The sequence below is a fragment of the Lipophrys pholis genome (genome assembly GCF_963383615.2).
Source record: "Lipophrys pholis genome assembly, chromosome: 20".
Taxonomy (NCBI): domain Eukaryota; kingdom Metazoa; phylum Chordata; class Actinopteri; order Blenniiformes; family Blenniidae; genus Lipophrys; species Lipophrys pholis.
The window spans coordinates 21,115,863-21,137,914 of record NC_137648.1 but is presented as its reverse complement, the minus strand read 5'-3'; the positions used below and the strand labels follow the sequence as shown (position 1 = coordinate 21,137,914).

Below are 22,052 nucleotides of genomic sequence, written 5' to 3'. Positions count from 1 at the left end.
GTGTGTGTGTGTGTGTGTGTGTGTGTGTGTGTGTGTGTGTGTGTGTGTGTGTGTGTGTGTGTGTGAATTTTAGAGGAAGCCGGCGTGTCGGAGGGAAGTGGAGGAAAGGTTACGATGGTATTCGCCGAGCTCAGCGAGGAACCTGTGTTGTTTAAGGGAAGGAGAAAACACTCTTAAAATGTGTGTTTAGGCACTGGAGCCATTTTCACATTGACATTGTGGGGGGATTAACGTTCTCTTGGGAATAGAGGGTGAAATCAAGGCTTTGCTTCCTCTTTGGAGTAAAAAAAAATCGAGTATATTTTCTGTCAGAAACATGTCTTACAAGTGAAGGAATTGGAAATCACTCTAATTTTGAAAATTCCTCCCACATGTGTATCAAAGTCTGCCCTGAATATGCGTGGATCGTCTGCAAATGGTGTATCGGGCTTACTCGTGTCGCGCTTTCAGGTCCGTCCAGCTGATTTCTACGCCACTTCACCCACTTCACAACCCGACTGCTTGAATTATTGCGGCTCATTTATACCGACTGATGTCATTTCAAGGCACTTTTACTGACTGAAACGCCACAAATCTTCATGAGAGAGCAGAGGAGACCGTGGAAAGGAAGAAGTCTCTTCAAACAGGAGAAAACCAACGGTCAGCAGTTGGTGTTCGGGGAAAGTGATGGAACAGACGGTCCGAATGCAGCGAGGGATTCAAGATTCAAGAGTCAAACCCTGGTTCTGGTCGGGGGAAACGAGCAAAAAGCTGAGTGGTTACTTATCAGTCACTGCTGGAACGTTACCTGCTCTTTCGTGTTGCTTGGCGACGGTGAAAACTGAGAGACACTGAACACGAGATGAAAAGTGACCTGGAGGTAAAAACTCTTGAGCTTTGGAGAAACGTGGAGTTCTGGATCTCTGCATTTATGTGTCTCGTGTCCTTTCATCTGATAACCGAGCTGCTTTTGGAGTCTTTTGGTGGAACTGCGGTCGTGGTGAAGCTCTTCCATTCCCCCCCGATGTCGTGGTCACTCTGCCCTCCATCGTCTTCTCAACCAGTGTCGGGCGCCCGTTCCATTCAGCGTCAGAGTCCCTAACAAAAGCGTCACTCCTGCCTCTATATGCGTCATGATTATGAAGCGGATTCGTAACAGATGTTGTTTCCAACCTCCCCCAGAGGTGGGCTGCTTTCCTGGAACCTCATTGCATCTCTGCTGCCAGTTATTTTATATTTTTCCGTTGAATTTTTTTATGCGTTCCAAAATAAACCGGCGGCTGATTCCCTCCTGAAAGGTCGTGTGTGTGCAGTTGTTCAGTGTCGTGAGTCGAACCAACAGAAGTCGTGAGCACCAATATACCTTCGCCCAACATACTTGAATGAATGGATATTGCGTTATTAAGAGGCGGTCAAACAGATGAGTCCGAGTGCCGGCAGTTCGCCGGCCGCTTTGTTGACGGTAGAAATTGAAGGCTGTGAAAATTTATCTGCTTGACTTCGCTGTGGTTTGAAACGCCGCCCTTGTTCTCATCCCCGGAGCAGCCGTGAGCGAGCGGCACTGTTTGACTATCTCTGAAATATTGATCAGTCTCTCGTCATTAAATATTGACAGAGTTTTCCCAGGGCTCCTGGAGCGTCGCGGCTGAAGAGAATTGGACGACATATATTGGTCGGAACCGTCGGTGGGAGGCAGGTCAGTGGAGACGCTCAGGCCGAAAACAGCCTGAAGGAAGTCCTGGATAAATTAAACAACTTGAAGAGTGTCGAGGAACCAGGCTCCAGTTATGGCGCTTTTCCACCAGTAGCTACTCAGCCTTACTCAGCCTTACTCAGCCTTACTCAGCCTTACTCAATTCAGCTGCGGTTGTTTTCCATTACAAGTACCACCACAGCGTCATCGGAGCGTTTCCCCCGTCATGTACGAGTGATCGCCCCCAATATGATGTGGCACGAACATCCATTGGATATCAGCTCAAATAATAAATCAAATTGTATATATTTTTATATGTTCATTGATAATATTGCAAAATGTGGATTGTTACGATCACTGTCTGGTGTTTCGGTTTCACTGGTGCCCCTGTTAACTGGTGACCTCTGCCACCAGCTGTTAGCAGCGGCTGATGTTAGAATGAGACAAACAAACGTTACGATACTTTAAACTTTAATGAAATGTGGTTAAACGGCGTTCTCCGGGGCAGCGATGGGTTCTGGTCGGGTTTTCAACATCTGCTGTGAAAAGGAGACGCTGGAGGAAGCTGGTCACCAGTTAACAGGGGAACTAGTTAATCCAAAACACTGGTGGTATCCGTGGCTCGGAGACCAGTTCGGAGAGTCTCTCTCTGGGTTTTAAAAAAATGGAGGGTGAACAAGACGCTCTCCTGACTCATCTGTGTTGGGACGCGCCGGCCAATCAGCGGCTGACGTCTGCCGACGTCACATCGTCTTCTGGCCTCAGCTCGCTGGGAACCTGGAGGAGGAACCAGGATAGTACCTGGGAGCAGGAAAGTACCTGGTAGCAGGTACTAACACGGAGTGGAAATTCGTCAATTGCGAGTCGAGTCGAGTAGAAACGAGTGGAAAAGCTCCATTTAAGCGTTCACGTTACACGTATAGAAAGCCTGACATCTGGACAAATTAACCATTAATACACCTGCGGGGAATATTATTAATAGTCTCCTCCAACAACTGGAACAGCAGGAAGTCTCCTCCTCTCAGTCTGGCTCTGTGGATTTATCCTCCTAGTCTGGTTCTGCAGGTTTCTTCTCCTCTCAGTCTGGTTCTGCAGGTTTCATCCCCTCCAAGTCTGGTTCTGCAGGTTTTTTCTCCTCTCAGTCTGGTTCTGCAGGTTTCATCTCCTCCCAGTCTGGTTCTGCAGAATCATGTTTTTCTCAAACCTTCCACATACATGCGACTGTTTCAGTTTGTTAATATTCAACTGACATTTCCTGTTTTAGCTTTGACATTTGTATCTGGGCGCCATGTTGACCATCGTCCACGCTACTTTTCCAGGTTTTGTGTCGCGGGGGTCCTCCATTACGAGCTTTGCCCTGGGGCAGTGCAATACACACACACACACACACACACACACACACACACACACACACACACACACACACACACACACACACACACACACGATTGTTCAGCATGTCTTGTGGGTCCGACTCATTGTCATAATGTTATCTATTCCTAACCAAAGTGTCAGACTCGGTTCACGGCCTGAAGCTGGATGTGATTCTAACGACGACCCTGAGAGCAAATGTTGAACCCAAATACCCCAGAACTCTGTTCAGCATTTTATGGGATTTCGTTGCGTTTTGGGTTTGGAGCCACTGACAATGCAACTTTCTGAAAACAGCTCCCAAGGTGGAAACTTGTTGAAAATGCTTCGACTTTTCTGAAGCACCGCTCCTGGTCCTGGTCCTGGTCCTGGTCCTGGTCCTGGTCCTGGTCCTGGTCCTGGTCCTGGTCCTGGTGCCAGAGCAGAGCTGCCTGATTGTGGGAGGAGTCAAATGGAGGGCCTACCTTGATTGTGATTGGCTAAACCCCTGATGACACTATATAGGGTTTGATTTCTGATTGGCTGGTTGGAGCAACACACTTTCCATCTAGTACAAGACTAAACATTATATATGAAATATGCAGACAGAAGCAGACCAGATATTCACTTCCTCTGAAGCCGACAAACAAACGTGAGCTGTTGTTTACATTTTCCACCAAACACACTGAAGTGAAGCCGACAAGAGGCTTTCAGTGAGTGTGTGTGTGTGTGTGTGTGTGTGTGTGTGTGTGTGTGTGTGTGTGTGTGTGTGTGTGTGTGCCTGTTTGTGCTCATAAACAATCAATATCGATCCCGAGTGAAGTCGTTGAGGTCAAATGCGTCTCGATGAAAAAAACACAAATATGAGAAAGTAAAATTAAAACTGATTTTAAATGTTTGTTTAACTTTGAACCCTTTCTAATTCGACCGACAGAGAAGCTTTTCACACGACAAACGCTTCCATCAGCTTTCAACTCCTCAAGTAGTTTATGGAAATTCCTGCGGTCCAACTCTTTCTGTCTAAAGTGAAACAAAACGCCAACTGAAAAATAGAAATGATTCTTTGGCTAAAAATAACTTCTTGAGTGAGCTCAGAGGAATGTTTTCTCTCTCCTCTATTTGTCGTCACTTTCTATCCGGTCCGACTCGATATACCCCGTTGTCTTTTTTTTTTTTTTTTTTTTGCCCCTCTGGTTTCCGCTCATCTACACGAGCGTCGCTGCCAAATGAGTCCCACAATGTGAGAAATGGATTCTTTCCAGAACCATCAACACTCCCGCTGAGCAGATGGATGGCGTGCGCCGCCCGGCTGCCTCCAGCTGCCGTTAGACGCTCACCTCCCGCACTTCCTCTTTGTTTCCGCACCCCGGGAGGTTTTCATCAGGCGTTCCGTCGAGTTTGATAAAAGTGACGGAACGTTGGACTGAGAAGCGTTTTGTAGTCGCCTGCTTTAAAGGGAGGCCACCGAAAGGTCACGAGTCAGCAGAGTCGGAGCAGAAACAGAAAAGACACAGAACCACCTCGGACTCTGGTTCTGCAGGTCTTTCCTTTTCCACGCTCATGAGGAAATGTTGGCTTTTTCTCTGAAACAATTATTTGAAATGACTGTGTTGTATCTGGTAATATAGACATTTAATTCTATTCTATTCTGTTCTGTTCTGTTCTGTTCTGTTCTGTTCTGTTCTGTTCTGTTCTATTTTTAATTTTGTTTCATTTTATTACATGTCATTTTATTGCATTATTTATTTTATTTTATTGCCGAAACTCGACCTGCTTCGACCCAAATTCAGAATAAATCAGATGTGGAACGTCAATGATGCTTCTTTCTTGGCACTTCGAACTTGGTACTTCTTACTCAGTACTTCTTACTGGATGCTTCTTACTTGGTGCTTTTTACTTGAATACTTTTTACTTGGTACTTCTTACTTGATACTTCTTACTTGGTGCTTTTTACTTGGTACTTCTTACTTAGTACTTCTTTCTTGATACTTCTTACTTGGTGCTTCTTACTTGATACTTTTTACTTGGTGCTTCTTACTTGGTACTTCTTACTTAGTACTTCTTTCTTGATACTTCTTACTTTGTGCTTCTTACTTGATACTTCTTACTTAGTACTTCTTTCTTGATACTTCTTACTTGGTACTTCTTACTTGGTACTTCTTTCTTTCTTGGCACTTCTTACTTGGTACTTCTTAGTTGGTACTTTCTTCTTGGTACTTCTTACTTGGTACTTCTTTCTTGATACTTCTTACTTGGTACTTCTTAGTTGGTACTTCTTTCTTGGTACTTCTTTCTTGGTACTTCTTACTTGGTACTTCTTTCTTGATACTTCTTACTTGGTACTTCTTAGTTGGTACTTCTTTCTTGGTATTTCTTACTTGGTACTTCTTACTTGGTACTTCTTTCTTGATACTTCTTACTTGGTACTTCTTAGTTGGTACTTCTTTCTTGGTACTTCTTACTTGGTACTTCTTACTTGATATTTTCCTCTTCACCCTCCAAGCTTTGATAAAAATGCAGACCTGTGGATTCACCCCCCCCCCCCCCCCCCCCACACCACCACCCTCACCCCACCCCCACCCCCCCTGCTGTTTATATGTCAGTGGATTGTGACGTGACCTTGCAGAAAGCAGAGCGGGTTTGACAGATTTTGACGGTTTAGCAGGTGTTTGCCATGTTTCTGCCATTTTGGGCTCAAACTTGATTTATGTCTTGTCACAAGTCGTCGCCCGTCACGGCGAGCCTCCTGGCGTCGAGCCAAACGGAGCCGACACTCGAGCAGCTCCACCCTGGAGGCGCGTTGTGCTTCTGATGAGTCCGGTTTCATCTGGTAGGACTTCCTATGGCATCGTTGACGGAGTTTATTGATTTTATTGATCTGCGGTCGAGGAATTGATAACAAACAGTCTGAGCAGGAAGGAGAGACGAATGTGACGGGTGGCAGGAGGGGATTCCTCACCACAGCACGTTGTTGAGTGAGGACTTAATAACCGGGGAGGTCGAGCCCCCATGAACCCGGTGTGGTCCTGAACCCGGTCTGGTTCCCCCCCCCCAGTGCATTACTCGCATGCAGCTTTGCCCCGATCTGCACTTAAATGCGTCTTGACATCTGCACTTTGAACAGTCCTCATGGCCATGTTTCCCCCAGTTTCACGCAGATGGATAAAAATATCCAGTAAGACTCTCCAGGAGGGGGAGCCTGCAGCTGAGAGTGTGTGTGTGTGTGTGTGTGTGTGTGTGTGTGTGTGTGTGTGTGTGTGTGTGTGTGTGTGTGTGTGTGTGTGTGTGTGTGTGTGTGTGTGTGTGTGTGTGTGTGTGTGTGTGTGTGTGTGTGTGTGTGTGTGTGTGTGTGTGGAGGTGTGTGACCTCTGCATCTGCTCACACTTGTATTTGAAGTCTGTGTGGGGATAAAGGATGGATGGATAAATAAATAAATAAATAAACAAACAAACAAACAAACAAACAAACAAACAAATAAACAAATAAACAAATAAATAAATAAATAAATAAATAAATAAATAAATAAATAAATAAATAAATAAATACATACATACATACATACATACATAAAGACGGCGTCTTCAAGTGAAAAAGTTGTCGTTTTTGTTTTGGAAAAGGTCCACGTGTTCACGTTTATTCCGAGCACCGCAGTCCTGTGAAACAGAAAGTGTAAAGCTCCAACGTTCTCCATGATGTTTCTATTATTCATTCAGGAGCTCGTCTGTGATTTCTGCTCCACACAGGTGTATAATGTCAATGTCAACAAGGCTCATCGTGATATTTACCGTTTTACACTCTGCGGACAAACTAAACACGTGTGCTGTTCTTCTCTTCTCACTTCCATAAAACTAAAACCATCAAATGGGTCCAAATCGTTTGAACTGGATCAGATTTGTAACGTCCCCCCGTCCATTAACTGCGTCGTTTCCAGCCTCAGTATTTCTCATCTGATGCTCCGACTATAAATACGAAGAGCAGATATGGGGGTGAACACAGCCGAGGGGTGGCGCCGCGATACCACAGCTGAGATCCCTGATCGGCCCCCGAAGATATTCAGTCTGTTAAAATCTACTAAAAACATCAAACGCTCCGAGGCTCTGATGAGACCTCACTTCTCAAACTCCAGATTTTCAAGTTTCAACACACGTCCAACACCAAAAAACATGTTTTAACAAGGGAACACGTGATTTCTGGGTGACGACCCCTTTAAAAACATCGGGGAGTTTTTAACTAATCCCGTAATTCCAGAACAACAGAACATTCTCTGTAATCCACGTCTGATTTTCAGTCTTATATGAGGTTTAACTCATTTCTCCCTCAAATTCAGTAAACTCCCACACAGTGTCCCAACTTTTCTGGGTCTGGCAGTGGAAATAGCTCAGTGGGTTGGCAGGAATAAAAAAACAAACAAAAAAAACAACAGTTTTCGGGAATGTGTGCGTGCGATTTGAATAATTGAAGTGAAATAAAACATTGGGAGACGAAGACTTGGCTCGGTGACCAAACAGCTGGCCGAGTTACAGAGAGAATAAACTCTGAAATGATTTTTAAATCAATCAAGCAAATGTGACGGTGCCAAACTCTGCTCGGGAGCAGAACAACTCTCGAGGAAACTCACATCCGGATCCGCCAGATTGGGTTTCGTGGAAATCATGAAAAAAGTCTCCCGCCGGTAGAAGAGGAATACGTGGCAGGAGGAATAATCATAAAGGAGTATGAGAGAGGAAGGGAGGAAGGGAGGAAGGGAGTCGGATGGAGGGAACGAAGATAAAAAAAAAAAAGAGCACATAGTGGAGACGGGAGGAGATTGTTGAGGCAGGGGGAGGAGGAGTAAGGATGAAAGGATGAATGAGGAGTGAACAGAGGAAGAGGGCAAGACGGGAAAGGAGGAATGAGGGAGAGAAGAGATCTGAGAGGAGCCGGAGGAGTGAAGACGAGGAATGAACCGAGGCAAAAACGTGTTCTGAGGAGGAGGGAGAGAGTTCGTACAACACCAGCAACTTCATCACCTGCAACTTCATCACCGTCAACTTCATCACCGTCAACTTCATCACCTGCAACGTCATCACCTACAACTTCATCACCGTCAACTTCATCACCAGCAACGTCATCACCTACAACTTCATCACCAGCAACGTCATCACCTGCAACTTCATCACCGTCAACTTCATCACCAGCAACTTCATCACCTACAACTTCATCACCTGCAACTTCATCACCGTCAACTTCATCACCAGCAACTTCATCACCTACAACTTCATCACCTGCAACTTCATCACCGTCAACTTCATCACCAGCAACTTCATCACCTACAACTTCATCACCTGCAACTTCCTCACCTGCAACTTCACCACCAGCAACTTCATCACCTACAACTTCATCACCTGCAACTTCATCACCTGCAACTTCATCACCTACAACTTCATCACCTGCAACTTCATCACCTGCAACTTCACCACCAGCAACGTCATCACCTACAACTTCATCACCAGCAACTTCATCACCTGCAACTTCATCCCCGTCAACTTCATCACCAGCAACTTCACCACCAGCAACTTCATCACCTGCAACTTCATCACCTGCAACTTCACCACCTGCAGACTTAGTCCGATGTCACTCAGTAGTTTAACTGCTCAGTATGTCACTCAGCGCCATGCGACAGAGTTTCAGTGAATCTTTGAAAGCGTCTCCCGAGGTGCGAGGAGGTGGAGGAGGTGGAGGAGTTGGAGGAGGTGGAGGAGGAGCCGTGACCCCATGAGGAGCTTCAGAACTCCCGGGCAAAGACAAAGACTCACTTTGAGGGATCTGACTGATTATTTCAAAGTGTGATGCGTTCCTCTTTAGTTGTTCCCACTGTCACGTTATCAGTATGTGTCGTGCAGGCGCTCTGTGGAGACGTGGCGTCGCTGCCACCGAATCCAAACGCGGGTCACATCCAGCCTGCGTACTAACGTGTCACAATAAAGTACTCTCAGGTCCCGTCTCTGCTGCAGTAGTTTTTAGAAAATCCCACAAAGTCACTGCATCTCGGTTCATTTGGGAATTCTTTTGCATGTTTTACGAATACAGAACGTGAATTTGCCCAAAGAATTTCTTACTGCTGAACAGTACCTCATGTACAGAACAGACGATAGCGACACAAGTACATGCAGTGGCAAACCTGTGTAGGGTAAACAACCACAACAAAACAACGCTTTTCCCTTCTCACCTGAAAACGTTCACCAGTGAAAACAATCTAACTCCCGTCCTAATGAAGGTCTCTTTGTTCGGAAAACGTTGCATTTTCACCTAAGTGTTGTCGTGTGAACGTGGCCTTATCTTTGCATTGAAACCAGCTGCCAGGGTGGCGTCGTCTGAAAATGCTGGCTCAGCATCTTCGTCTTTATGGTTCAGATATGCTGTTTATGCTACATGAGCTTCTGAGCTTCTCTCCGCTTGCTCCGTCTTCATCATCTTCCTTATTTAACTGCACTTAACTCATCCTCTTCATAATTAATCGTCACTGCGTGTACAGGGACCAATGGGGAGCGACCAGGGTGTGACTCGTACTCCAGCAGTGGTTCCAGTACTGGTCTGCCTCATCAGCATTAATCGGGATCCGCTTCAGAGTTTCTGTTCCATGATTCAGAGAGGTACAATCAACCTGTATGGTTCAGAAAACCCACAGAGTTCAGAGCAGACTCAACATGCCATCCCTTCTAACTCGGGATATACTGATACCAGTATCAGGTATCTGGTCCAATACTGCACAAAGTACTCGTATTCATACTTTTGGGAGGTTGTATGGGGGCATCCCCCATACAACCCGATGAGCATTACGTGACGTAATCCCATTAGGGATTAGGTTTAATGGTATTTATCAAGGTTTAATGGCATTTGTTAAGTACTCGTATCAGTACTCAGCAAGTAGCTAAAGGTTGGTACTTGTACTCGTTCTTTAAAGGGTCATATTATGCGAAAATAACAGTAATAATCATCCCATACCTGGAATGACGCCCCAGAAGTGAAGACAGTCTGTCCTCTCTCTCCCTGGCTTGTTTCAGTTTTTAAAAAGTGTGTTGCTCCAACCAGCCAATCAGAAATCAAACCCTATATAGTGTCATCGGGGGTTTAGCCAATCCCAATCAAGGTGGGCCCTCCCTTTAACTCCTCCCACAATTAGGCAGCTCTGCTCTGGATCATGGCACCATGAGAGGAAGTACTTCCTCCTCCTCCCAACATGGGCTTGTGTGGGCGGAGCCAGTCCAGCTCACACAGACACAGCAGATTCTGAATGCAGCTCCTATGATCCAAGATTCAAATGGAGGAAAATCAAGAAGCTAAAAACTTTAAATACAAAGTTTCTGGACCAACGAGGATGATATGACGTTTTTAAGACCGTAGTATCGGTGCATCCCTAGTTCTAACTCTTGTGTTACTTTCACGCTGTAACTGAGGTGACAAAGTACCTTTGGGCTGTAGTTTTTGTGTTGGGTTGCATTACGCTGCGGGGCTGGAACTCGTGTGAGTCGGGTCCCGGCGATGTTTCCACCGGGCCGCTCGGTGTGAGTACAGTAACCCGGCGGTGGGTAGTCCCTCCCCTCATCGGCTTGCAGCGCGGGGGCGGAGCCTCTGCGGTTTGCCGTGTGATTCTATTAGGCTCAGACAGAAGGCCGGCGGTGCCTCGTGCCTCTTTGTACTGATTCATTCCCACTCTCATTCGGAGCGAGAGTGGTGCAGTCGGCTGAATACATTACCGCGAGTAAAGCTACTTAGAACTGCTCCATAATACCCCACATTTCATTCCTGGTGTGTGGCTGTGTGTGAGGAAGGAGACTGATCAGTGTGTGTGTGTGTGTGTGTGTGTGTGTGTGTGTGCGTGTGCGTGTGCGCGTGCGCGTGCGGGTGCGCATGCACGTGCGTGTGCGTGTGTGTGTGTGTGTTGAATATTATGCTTGCTGGTTGCTTCCCTGTCGCTTGTCTCTTTCGAGGTGAAGTCGTTGTGAGAGTCACGAGCAGAGAGAGACGCATAAAGAAAGAGGACGTGTGAGACGACTGAACATGTTCCTCTGCATGTAGTTGTGTGCATGTGTATGTGTGTGTGTGTGTGTGTGTGTGTGTGTGTGTGTGTGTGTGTGTGTGTGTGTGTGTATGTGTATGTGTGTGTGTGTGTGTGTGTGTGTGTGTGTGTGTGTGTGTGTGTGTGTGTGTGTGTGTGTGTGTGTGTTGGGGGGGGGGGGTCCGGGAGGGTAACCTTAAGAGGGTCAGCGCCTTCAGAACAGCTCTCATCATCTTCTCTGGACGCTGGCTCCATTGCTGTAATTGCAGAACACTGTGGTTTTAACCACTGAAGGCAAACTGGATGGGAGCCATGTATACTGGATGTATATTTAATAGAGCTCCTATACGGCGGCTGTAACGAACAAATTCACCCCCAAGATGTTTTTCTCCATTCTCAATGCTTTTCAAATAAAATCACAATCAATAAAATTTTTGAAAAAAAAAGTGTAAAATAATCATAAAAAAGTTACTTTGTGAAGATTTAAACCTTTTTTTTTTGTTTGTTTTTCGGTAAAGGAAGGAATTTAACATGCGACTGCATCTTGGTAGCAAAAGCTCCGGATGGCTTATAGGCGAAAACATGACTGTGGAGTTGGTTCACTGAACACCTTTCTAAAGGAATTTGAAAATATTTAGTTTTGTCGTCTCACATTTCATTGATTGAAGTGGGCACGGTGGTGGTAGCATCATGCTTGAGGGCTGCATCTTCTTAGCAAAACCTCTGGAAGGCTTTTAAAGGTAGGGGGGAACATGAATGGGAAATTGGTTGAGTCGATGATCAGTTGAGTGAATACTTTTCAACAGGAATTTGAAAATAATTAGTTTTGTAGTCTCGCATTTCATTGATTGAAGTGGGCACGGTGGTGGTAGCATCATGCTTGAGGGCTGCATCTTGGTAGCCAAAGCGCTGGAAAGTTTTCAAAGGTAGGGGCTAGCATGAATATGGAGTTGGTTGAGTAGCTATTTGATTGACTGAATACTTTTCTGAAGGTATTTTGGTGTCTCGCTCTTCTGTTGATTGAAGTGGGCACGGTGGCGGTAGCATCATGCATGAGAGCTGCAACTCGGTAGCAAAAGCTCCGGGTGGTTTTTAAAGGTCGTCACCAATGAGAAATTGTTTGAGTAGATATTTGGTTGAATAAACACCTTTCTGAAGGTATTTGAAAATAGTGTGTTGAATACTCGTCTTGTATTTCTGAGATTCTTTCCTCCCGTCGCTCCGTCCTGCGTCCTCGAGCGTTCACCTCCCCGTCGCCTCGTCACTCGAAATTCTAACCGACCTGTCCTCCTCCCTCCACCCAGGTTCTGTCGCTGGGCGCAGACGTGCTGCCGGAGTACAAGCTGCAGGCCCCCCGCATCCACAAGTGGACGGTGCTGCACTACAGCCCCTTCAAGGCGGTGTGGGACTGGCTGATCCTGCTGCTGGTCATCTACACCGCCATCCTGACGCCGTACTCCGCCGCCTTCCTGCTCAACGACCAGGTGGGGCCTCCGGCTGCTGCCAACTCCCTCTAAACTCTCTGCAGGATTCAACAAACTATCTGTAAACTCCTCCTGAGGGACTTGGATTATTAACCTTATAAATATCTAACAGTGCTGCTGGAATCAGCTTTTCTTTATTTTCAATGGCTTTTTGACTAAATGTAAGTATTTTGGGCAGTTTTGAGAAACATGCCGTTTATAACTTCCATACAACACCACAAGTGCATGATGTCAGTATCAGCAATATTTCCAATGTCTCTTCTGAGGCCGTACAAATATACAAATTCATCATTATTGCGATATCACTATACGTATAATTCATATTATACCTGAAACAGAAAACTCTTAAGTAAAATGACCAAAAACAACAGTCATCATTGTCATTTGAAAAAACAACTCTCAAAGAGCAAATACGTTAACATCATCTACGTACGTGTTTATAATTCCAGTCAGATTGAAATCCAACACGTGACGTTCTTGCATCTTCACCTGATATGAGACTTAAGTTCGTTTTATTGAGTTTCACTTTTCTGCAAATGTTTTTCCAGCTTTGAAAAATAATGAAAATAATGAGCGATCGAACAGCGTGACTCCAAAACCGGTAAAGTCTTCGGACTGTTCAGTCCTTTTACATCATCTTAGGATCACAGTTTTTCTCCGGCTCAGCTTTGCCAAGCCTCACAGCCTTGTTTTGGTGATAGTTTTTGAAATCTTCCAAGTTCACCTTGCAGGTTTAATATTCATTTTGTTTATTTTCAGTGTTAACGTCTGGATCTGATCTCATTTCTGCCGGTCAAGTTTGTTTGGTTTTCCTCCCAGAAGCAGCTCAGCAACAAACTCTACATGCGGACTTAGTTGTTGAAAGACGTTACAGTTCAGACTATTATTAAGGTAGAAAGTTTGACGGAGTCGTCACCAGGAAATCCCTCGTTTCTTTGTTAAAATATGATTCTTGGTGTTGGAGCTCAGATCAAACTGAAAATCTGGAGTCTGAGTTTTATTGTTTGTTTGTTTGGGCTCTTTCTTCAAACCAGAATCGCCCACATGGGGGCGCCACCCCATAACGGGAGGTTTTTATTGTCGTCAACACACGAGGCTAACATCTTAAACCATCTCTGGTGAATGTAACTGCTAGCGGCCAATGCTAACGGGACCCGTGTAACCTTTGACCTCCGTTTGATTTACAAATTCATGTTAAATCTCTGGGGGGGGAGGTTGTTCTACGGCGTGGATGTTTGGAAAAGACTGCAATGCTATCGCTATGCTATCGCCATGATTGACAGTTCCTGCATCCAATCAACACGCGCCAAACATTCGTACCAGTCAGAATCTGGCTTGAGGAAGAGGTTATAGTATGAAAACTGATTTAAAGACAGTTTTAGGGAAACTGGAGACGACTCTTTAAAACACTTTGATCATGTTTTAAGCTTAGCGGCCGCTTCACGCTAACATATTTCGGGGGGCGGGGGGTGGGGGTGGGGGTGGGGGGGGGTTGCGATGGTACTTGGAGTTAAAACTAGTTAAAGTTGTTTGTTTGTGAAGTTCATCATGTTGAACCCAAAGTGGAAGCTTCATGAAATTTTATTTGTGAGTTATTGTTGCAGTGCTGACCTTTTGTATTGCCTGAGCTTGTGCTAAGCTAATGCTAACTGGAGGGGGAAACTTAAACCACACACACACACACACACACGCGCGCGCACAGTTTACTCATTCTTCTGTCTTCATTTTGCATCGTCAGCGTTTCTTTAGGACGTTAACTTTCCCACTAATTAAAAGTCAGAACTTCAACACTCGAGTGTAAGAAACGCGTGGGAAGTGTTACATCAGTATCATGCTGCACTTCAAGCTTCAAAAATCTTCCGCAGCATTAAAAAAAACAAAAAAAAAACAAGAACAATTGTGAAGCTTTGAGATTCTGTCTGTTGTAAAATCAGTTTGTGTCGAGCTTCAGTTTCCTCCTGAGTTGCTTGTTGACGTTTCTCCTCAGACTTGGACGTTGCTGTTTGCTTGTCACTTTCTCGTGTTTTGCATCCATATGTTCCCGTGATTATGATTAATATCTTGTGTTTCCTGAATATTAGTTTCTAATTGTCGTCTCCTGTCATCCCACTTACGTACGCTCCTTCCTGTGGTCTTCACCTTCTCCATGATCTCCGTGTTTCTCCCAGGAAGAGGCGGCCATGCAGAGCTGCGGCTACTCGTGTTCTCCTCTCAACGTGGTCGACCTCATCGTGGACATCATGTTCATCATCGACATCCTCATCAACTTCAGGTCAGAGACGGCGTTGTTGGATTCTCAAGGCGGAGCTAAACGCTGTCATGTTACATACAACAGAGAAGAAGACCCTCCTGTTAGCATCGTTAGCTCGTCTACCGTACGAGAGCAGGGACGTTTTAGTGATGAATTTATATATATATATATATATATATATATATATATATATATATATATATATATATTCCATTTCACCCCCTGGAAGGACATTTCAGCGTCGCTGTAAAACCTGTTATCCCATTAAGTATTGCCAGGTTTCAGTTGTCAAAATATTCTGTGTTAACGCCACTAAAACTCTGATATTTATTCTAAATCAGGGCTGCCGAACTCATTTTGATTCATCCTGAGATGGCCGGACCAGCGAACCGGAGCCTTAACATCACGTAGACTTTAAAGTTTTTCTTTCTTGTGGCACAGAGTGATGAACATGTCTGTACTGTCACAAAAAAACAAACAATTATTACGAAAAATATACAACATAAAGCAAAATTTAACAAACTCCCCTTTAATAGCGTCGCTAATGCTAATTTGCTAACTTTTGCGGCAGCATCACTAAAGCTTTTTTCAAGTGAAAACACTTCGTTTTTACATTCAGCAGAAATGCTGGATATTATGTAGTTCTCATGTTGGGCCAGCAGTTGGCGCTGTTGTTAGTTTTGTTAAAGCACACACACACACACACAAACGTACAGAGAGCCATGAGCTCTAAGCATTAACACTGGGAGAACACTGACGTTCTAGTGGACAGACCAAGATGGATCGTTATCACGGTGACTGTCAAAATAAAACTACCAAGTCCAGGACAATATGGACTGGGATTCATGACACTACGGAGGAGTCTTTGTTCAGATTGTCTCTACTGAGCATGTGCAGAGGAACGAGTTACTACGTTTGTGGGGTGGATGCACAGCGGGAGGGGCTCCACTGTCGAGGAGACGAACCCTGAGCGTTTCCAGAAATTTGTGTTTTCAGCAACTCCGAGCACCATCGATGTGTAAATTTACTCCCAAAACGCAATGAAAGTTTCGCGTTTTCACTTGAAATTGTGGCTGTGTATACAGGTCTTATAGTTAATGTATATTATGTCTGCTCATCCGATAAAATCTGTCTGAACGTTTCTTTAAATTGGTCGCCTGGTGGTTTGTCCTGATCAGAGCCTCTTGGGGGCCAGTTTTCAGCCACAGGTCTTATGTTTGACAGGATGTTTAGAAATCCTGCGCCCCTTCTTTCATAAGAACAAAATCATCTTTACACAAGACGCGTCCTGCATTCGGCTGCACAACAGACTCGGTGAACTTGAGCGATGAAAGGTTTTCCCAGGGAAGTTGCCCGAGGTCAGCCTGGCATCAGGGCCGAGTTTACGTCCTTGATTTCTGCTTTAGAGCACAAATCCCTGTTTACTGCTCATCGTCAGCACAATGTTTGTCTTTCTTTTGTTAGAAAATTTCACTGAAACTCAATATTCAATATCTTCTGTTTATTTTTCACAACTTGTCCGAATTTCAACAAATGTTCTCGGTGTCGTTAAAGAGGTCACTTTATGTAAAAAGTTCACTTTCTAAAAGTTTTCCATTAATAATAATCGTCCCAATACCTGGAACAATGCCCCAGAAGTGAAGACAGTCTGTCCTCTCTGTCCCTGGCTTGTTTCAGTTTTTAAAAAGTGTGTTGCTCCAAGCAGCCAATCAGAAATCAAACCCTATATAGTGTCATCGGGGGTTTAGCCAATCCCAATCAAGGTAGGCCCTCCCTTTGACTCCTCCCACGATTAGGCAGCTCTGCTCTGGCACATGGCACCACGAGAGGAAGTACTTCCTCCTCTTCCCAAGATGGGCATGTGTGGGCGGAGTCAGTCCAGCTCACACAGACACAGCAGATTCTGAATGTAGCTCCTATGAGCCAATATTCAAATAACTGCAACCTGCTCTGCTCCTCTCAGGACGACCTACGTGAACACCAATGACGAAGTGGTGAGCCACCCGGTGAGAATCGCCGTCCACTACTTCAAGGGCTGGTTCCTCATCGACATGGTGGCCGCCATTCCCTTCGACCTGCTGATCTACCGCAACGGAGAGGAGGTGGGTGTGAAGGGAGAGGAAAAAAAGAAATGTTGCTTTGACATCACGTCTGCCACCTCCGCCGGTGTTTTTATCTCCTGGGTGAGGTGAAGATGAAGATGGTGGCGGAGAGGCGGGGAAGAAGCAGGATGGGGGGAGAAGGCGGTTTGCTTTTCGTTTCATAATCTAATTGTCTCCGTGGGGAAGTTGATTTGTTGTCAGAATACGACGTGTCTGCCTCATATCGCTACGCTGCTCCGAAGACAAGGCGGTTCATTAACGGAGTGAGAGAGAGAAAAAAACAACAATTAATCTTTCATGTCATTCATAAAATGAAACGTCAAACTGGGAAACTGGGTCTCTCATCTGAGGAATCGTTTAACATTAGTGTGGTTTATCTTTGATCTTTGGAGTGACTGGATGGATGGATGGATGGATGGATGGATGGATGGATGGATGGATGGATGGATGGATGGATGGATGGATGGATGGATGGATGGATGGATGGATGATGACATGATGGATGGATGGATGGATGGATGGATGGATGGATGGATGGATGGATGGATGGATGAATGGATGGATGGATGGATGGATGGATGGATGGATGGATGGATGGATGGATGGATGGATAATAACATGATACAATGGATGGACAGAAGGATGGATGTATGATGACATGATACAATGGATGGATGGATAATAACATGATACGATGGATGGATGGATGGATGGATGGATAATGATATGATGCCATGATACAATGGATGGATGGATTGATGGATGATGACATGATAGAATGGACAGATGGATGATGACATGATACAATGGAGAGATGGATGGATGGATGGATGGATGGATGGATGGATGGATGGATGGATGGATGGATGGATGGATGGATGGATGGATGGATGGATGGTGACATGATACAATGGATGGATGGATGGATGGATGATGACATGATGACATGATACAATGGATGGATGGATGGATGGATGGATGATGACATGATACAATGGAGAGATGGATGGATGGATGGATGGATGGATGGATGGATGGATGGATGGATGGATGGATGGATGGATGGATGGATGGACGGCCGGATGTATGTATGATAAAATGAATAAAGTCTGTGGTCGATCAATAATGAATTCCATTCCAGCAGATAAACGCTCACGTTGGTCGAACCCTCTTATCAAGTATTCACGATGTGGTTACGATCGTTTTCTGGCTTTCCTGAACTCAAGCTGAACTCAGAAGTGATGAAGGCGTCAGAGAGCTGAAGGAGCTGCGATGTGGGTGTCTGGAGGAAGAGGTGGGAGTCGGATGAAGGCCAGAAACAGGAGAACCTCCGGATGCTTCCCGGGACGGTGGTTGGTGGAGAGAGACAGTGAATCCACGATTCAGTGGGAGGAAGCAGACAAATAGGAGTGAATAAGTTTAGAATGATGTCGGTGGAAAACTCCTAAATACTCAAATAGCGACTTTGGGGGAAACCCTTGCCAAGGTTCACTCCGCCGCCGCCGCCACCACCCGCCAGGAGACGGCAGCTCCTCGTCCACAGACGGTGATTATTTACTGCGAGGAGCAGCTCTGGGATCTCTGCCAGACTATTACTGGTTGTAGGAACACGAAGGAGGCGAGACGAGTACAAGCTGGAAGAAAAGGGAGTAACGAATGGGGACGAGTGTGTGTGTGTGTGTGTGTGTGTGTGTGTGTGTGTGTGTGTGTGTGTGTGTGTGTGTGTGTGTGTGTGTGTGTGTGTGTGTGTGTGTGTGTGTGTGTGTGTGTGTGTGTGTGTGTGTACTTTGTTTCTGCCATGTCTAACAACCCCCCCCACCCCATCTCTACCAGACCACCACACTGATCGGCCTGCTGAAAACCGCCCGTCTGCTGCGCCTGGTGCGAGTGGCCCGGAAGCTGGACCGCTACTCGGAGTACGGCGCCGCTGTCCTCTTCCTCCTCATGTGCACCTTCGCCCTCATCGCTCACTGGCTGGCCTGCATCTGGTACGATAAGACCTGAGCCCCGGAGCAGCAGAAACACCACACAACTGCAGAGTGGAGAAACTGTGTCTGGGTTTCTGATGGAGACGCACCGATACCGAGACGGGTATCGGCACCGATACCGAGACGGGTATCGGCACCGATACCGAGACCCGTATCGGTGCCGATATCGGTGCGTCATTTAAAAGCCGGCACTTCCTTCCCTGACCGTCTTGTCCTCACTGGAACTACTTGTCGTTTCTTCGTCCTGCAGGTACGCGATCGGTAACGTGGAGAGGAACGGCTCTATCGGCTGGCTTCACACTCTGGGGGACCAACTGGGAAAACACTACAACGACTCAGTACAAGGTATGAAGGAGTACAACTACAAGGAGACCCGATACTCGTATCAGTGAATCACTAATTGTGATAATATGAATTACATTTTCCTAATCTTGGATGATCATTTTAAAAAATCAAATACGCTTACAACATTGAAAAGGTGGTTTATGCTCACTAGTTCTGAAAAATTTGGAGCTCAGGGAGAACAAGAATATTGCCGTTTTTCCACGAGTAGCTATTCTACTCGCCTCAGTCGTTCTCCATTACAATACAGTACGACCACGATGTGGGCGGAGTCATCAGAGTTTTCCATAGCGTGTACAAGTTATACCCCTGATATGATGTGGAGCGAGCATCCATTGGATATCAGCTCAAATCAGAAATCAAATTCTATGTATTTTTAGATGTTTATTATTAATATTACAAAATGTTGATTGTTACGATTGTGCTTCACTGTCTGGTGTTTCGGTTTCACTGGTGCCCCTGTTAACTGGTGACCTCTCCCACCAGCTGTCAGCAGCGGCTGATGTTGAAATAAGACAAACAAACGTTACGATACTTTAAATTTGAATGGAAATGCGGGTTTTTAACATCTGCTGTGAAGACGGGAGGCTGGAGGAAGCCGGTCACCAGTTAGCAGGGAAACCAGTTAATCCAAAACACCGGTGATAGAACCGCGGCTCCACATGGTTGATTTCTGAGCGTCTCTGGTTGTGATCAGGTTTGAACGAGTCGCCCTCTGACTCATCTCTGGCCTGCCGCCACATCGTCTACTGGCCTCAACTCGCCCGGTACCAGGTACTTTCCTGGTTCCTGGTACCAGGTACTAACACGTAGTAACACGAGTAGGAACTCGTGGAAAACACTGTGTTCCTTTAAAGGACATTTGGATTGCATTTTTCAGGAACGGCAAAGAAAAGTCTCCTCTGAAACTGACATTATTGATACTGCAATCAGTTCTGGGAAGGAATTGTTTTTGTTTCTGTTACTTCAGACGTAGACGCTTTACTTGTATTAAGTACAAGGTTAGGCCAAAAAATAAGAGCAACTTCTGCCTAAAACTTTCGGTCACAAATTGTGATTAAGGATGTTAAAATAAAATCTGTGTTTTGCTGCATTGTGTGTCTGGTTGACCGAATAAACTTACTACAACTACTACATGATATATAACCCCCACCCTCCTCCTCCTCCAGGCTCAGGACCCTCCATCAAAGACAAGTACGTCACGGCGCTGTACTTCACCTTCAGCAGCCTGACCAGCGTGGGCTTCGGAAACGTTTCCCCCAACACCAACTCCGAGAAGATCTTCTCCATCTGCGTCATGCTGATCGGATGTGAGTACGACACCGCGCTGTGGGTGGAGGACTGTCGTAAACAAGCAAAGTTCTGATTAAAGAATAACTACATGTGATCGTATCCAACAGTGTTTGCAATAAAGGGGAGATTATTTCCTGACGGGACTTTGGTTCAGAAGAAAACGTATCAGCAGTCTTTATTAAAATGTCTTATTTGTCTTTCAGATTCTGATCATGTGATAATTATTCAATCAAAAACACAAAGAAAAAAAACAACCTTGTAATATCCCTCCTTGTTCTTATCAGTCCGACTTCCTGCTTCAAAGGCTTTATCTCAGAGGGTCTTTGACGTCACAGGAAAGCTTTCTTTTCTCACCCTGACGTTTTCCAGAACGGATTTCTACACAGCAGAGAAAAATCTTTAATAACAGATCTGGGAAACTGCCCAGCGCATTTATTTTAAAGTCTTTTTCTTTTTAAGCTTTAGAGGACGTGTCTGCCACGATCCAGCAGCAAAGCTCGTCACAAACAAAACATGTCAGGCCTTGCTCACGCGACAGTTTTACGTGAAAATGGAATTCTTTTGTTACGTTTTGCCACTTCAAACGCAACGTTTCAAAAAACGATTCCCATGGTTCCTTTCAGAACGATCTGGCTCCGCCTGCCTCTTATTTTCTGAGATAAACGCAACTTTTTCGATGCGCTGCTACGACCCATGAACGCCACGTAGTTCTGCACATGCTCAGTAGAGAGGATCAGAACAAAATTTCCTCCGTGGTGTCATGACTCCCAATCCATATTCTCCTGGACTTGGTACTTTTATTTTGACAGTTGCGTTTTGTTAATGTTCATAGCGTATTGTTCTCTGCTGAATGTGTGTGGTTTCATTACAAAACTAGAGCTACACTCGGTAGAGCGCAGGCTTCCGCCAACAACATATTTGTTTGTGGAACCGAGTTAGCATGGCTAGCATGATAGCCGTTAGCTCATATCGATGCTAACTAGCCTGTCAGGTAGCTACATCACTGTGAAACACTGAGCAGAGAGCGTCTCTATGGCAACAGACACTGATCTTCTTTGATCTCCTCGATGAGGTGCCTCTCTCATCCGCTTTGTATGGGATTTATTTTGCAGTTTTGGGGGATTTATTCGGAAATGGTTTGTCCTTAATGTCCCAAAATCTAATCGATTGGTCCTTGGATGATGACAAATCCTCATTGAAGATTTCATGCATTTCGAGTTAAAAGTTTTTGGCAAAATACATACATGTAAACCAATACATACATAAATACACGCAGACAAAAACTTAACCGGCAAAGGTAACAACAGCTCCAACTAGTGGACCAACATGAAAACGATATTGTTTTGATCGTTTCTGCCGTTTCCGTGTTAATGGACGTCATTTTCAGAACTTTGCTGCGTAATCATGAAAGTTTTCTGAGAGGAAAGCGGTAAAAACAATGCGTTTTCACTCGAAGCATTGTCATGGGAATGGAGCCTAAATTAAACCAACAAACATGTTTCTATTCACCTTGACCAAACCCGACAACGCGT

At 45.3% G+C, this 22,052-nt stretch overlaps 1 protein-coding gene across 1 annotated transcript in view; it reads left to right on the top strand.

The window, feature by feature from the left end:
• kcnh2b (potassium voltage-gated channel, subfamily H (eag-related), member 2b) overlaps positions 1–22,052 on the top strand; it is a gene marked incomplete at its 5' end in the record, with an annotated part of 267,583 nt that overhangs the window by 231,442 nt on the left and 14,089 nt on the right. Inside the window, 6 exons of the mRNA XM_080489191.1 lie at positions 12,365–12,544; positions 14,713–14,816; positions 16,759–16,897; positions 18,731–18,885; positions 19,136–19,230; positions 20,397–20,537. Coding sequence (XP_080345317.1) covers positions 12,365–12,544; positions 14,713–14,816; positions 16,759–16,897; positions 18,731–18,885; positions 19,136–19,230; positions 20,397–20,537 — 814 coding nt within the window. The remainder of the gene's footprint in view (positions 1–12,364; positions 12,545–14,712; positions 14,817–16,758; positions 16,898–18,730; positions 18,886–19,135; positions 19,231–20,396; positions 20,538–22,052) is intronic.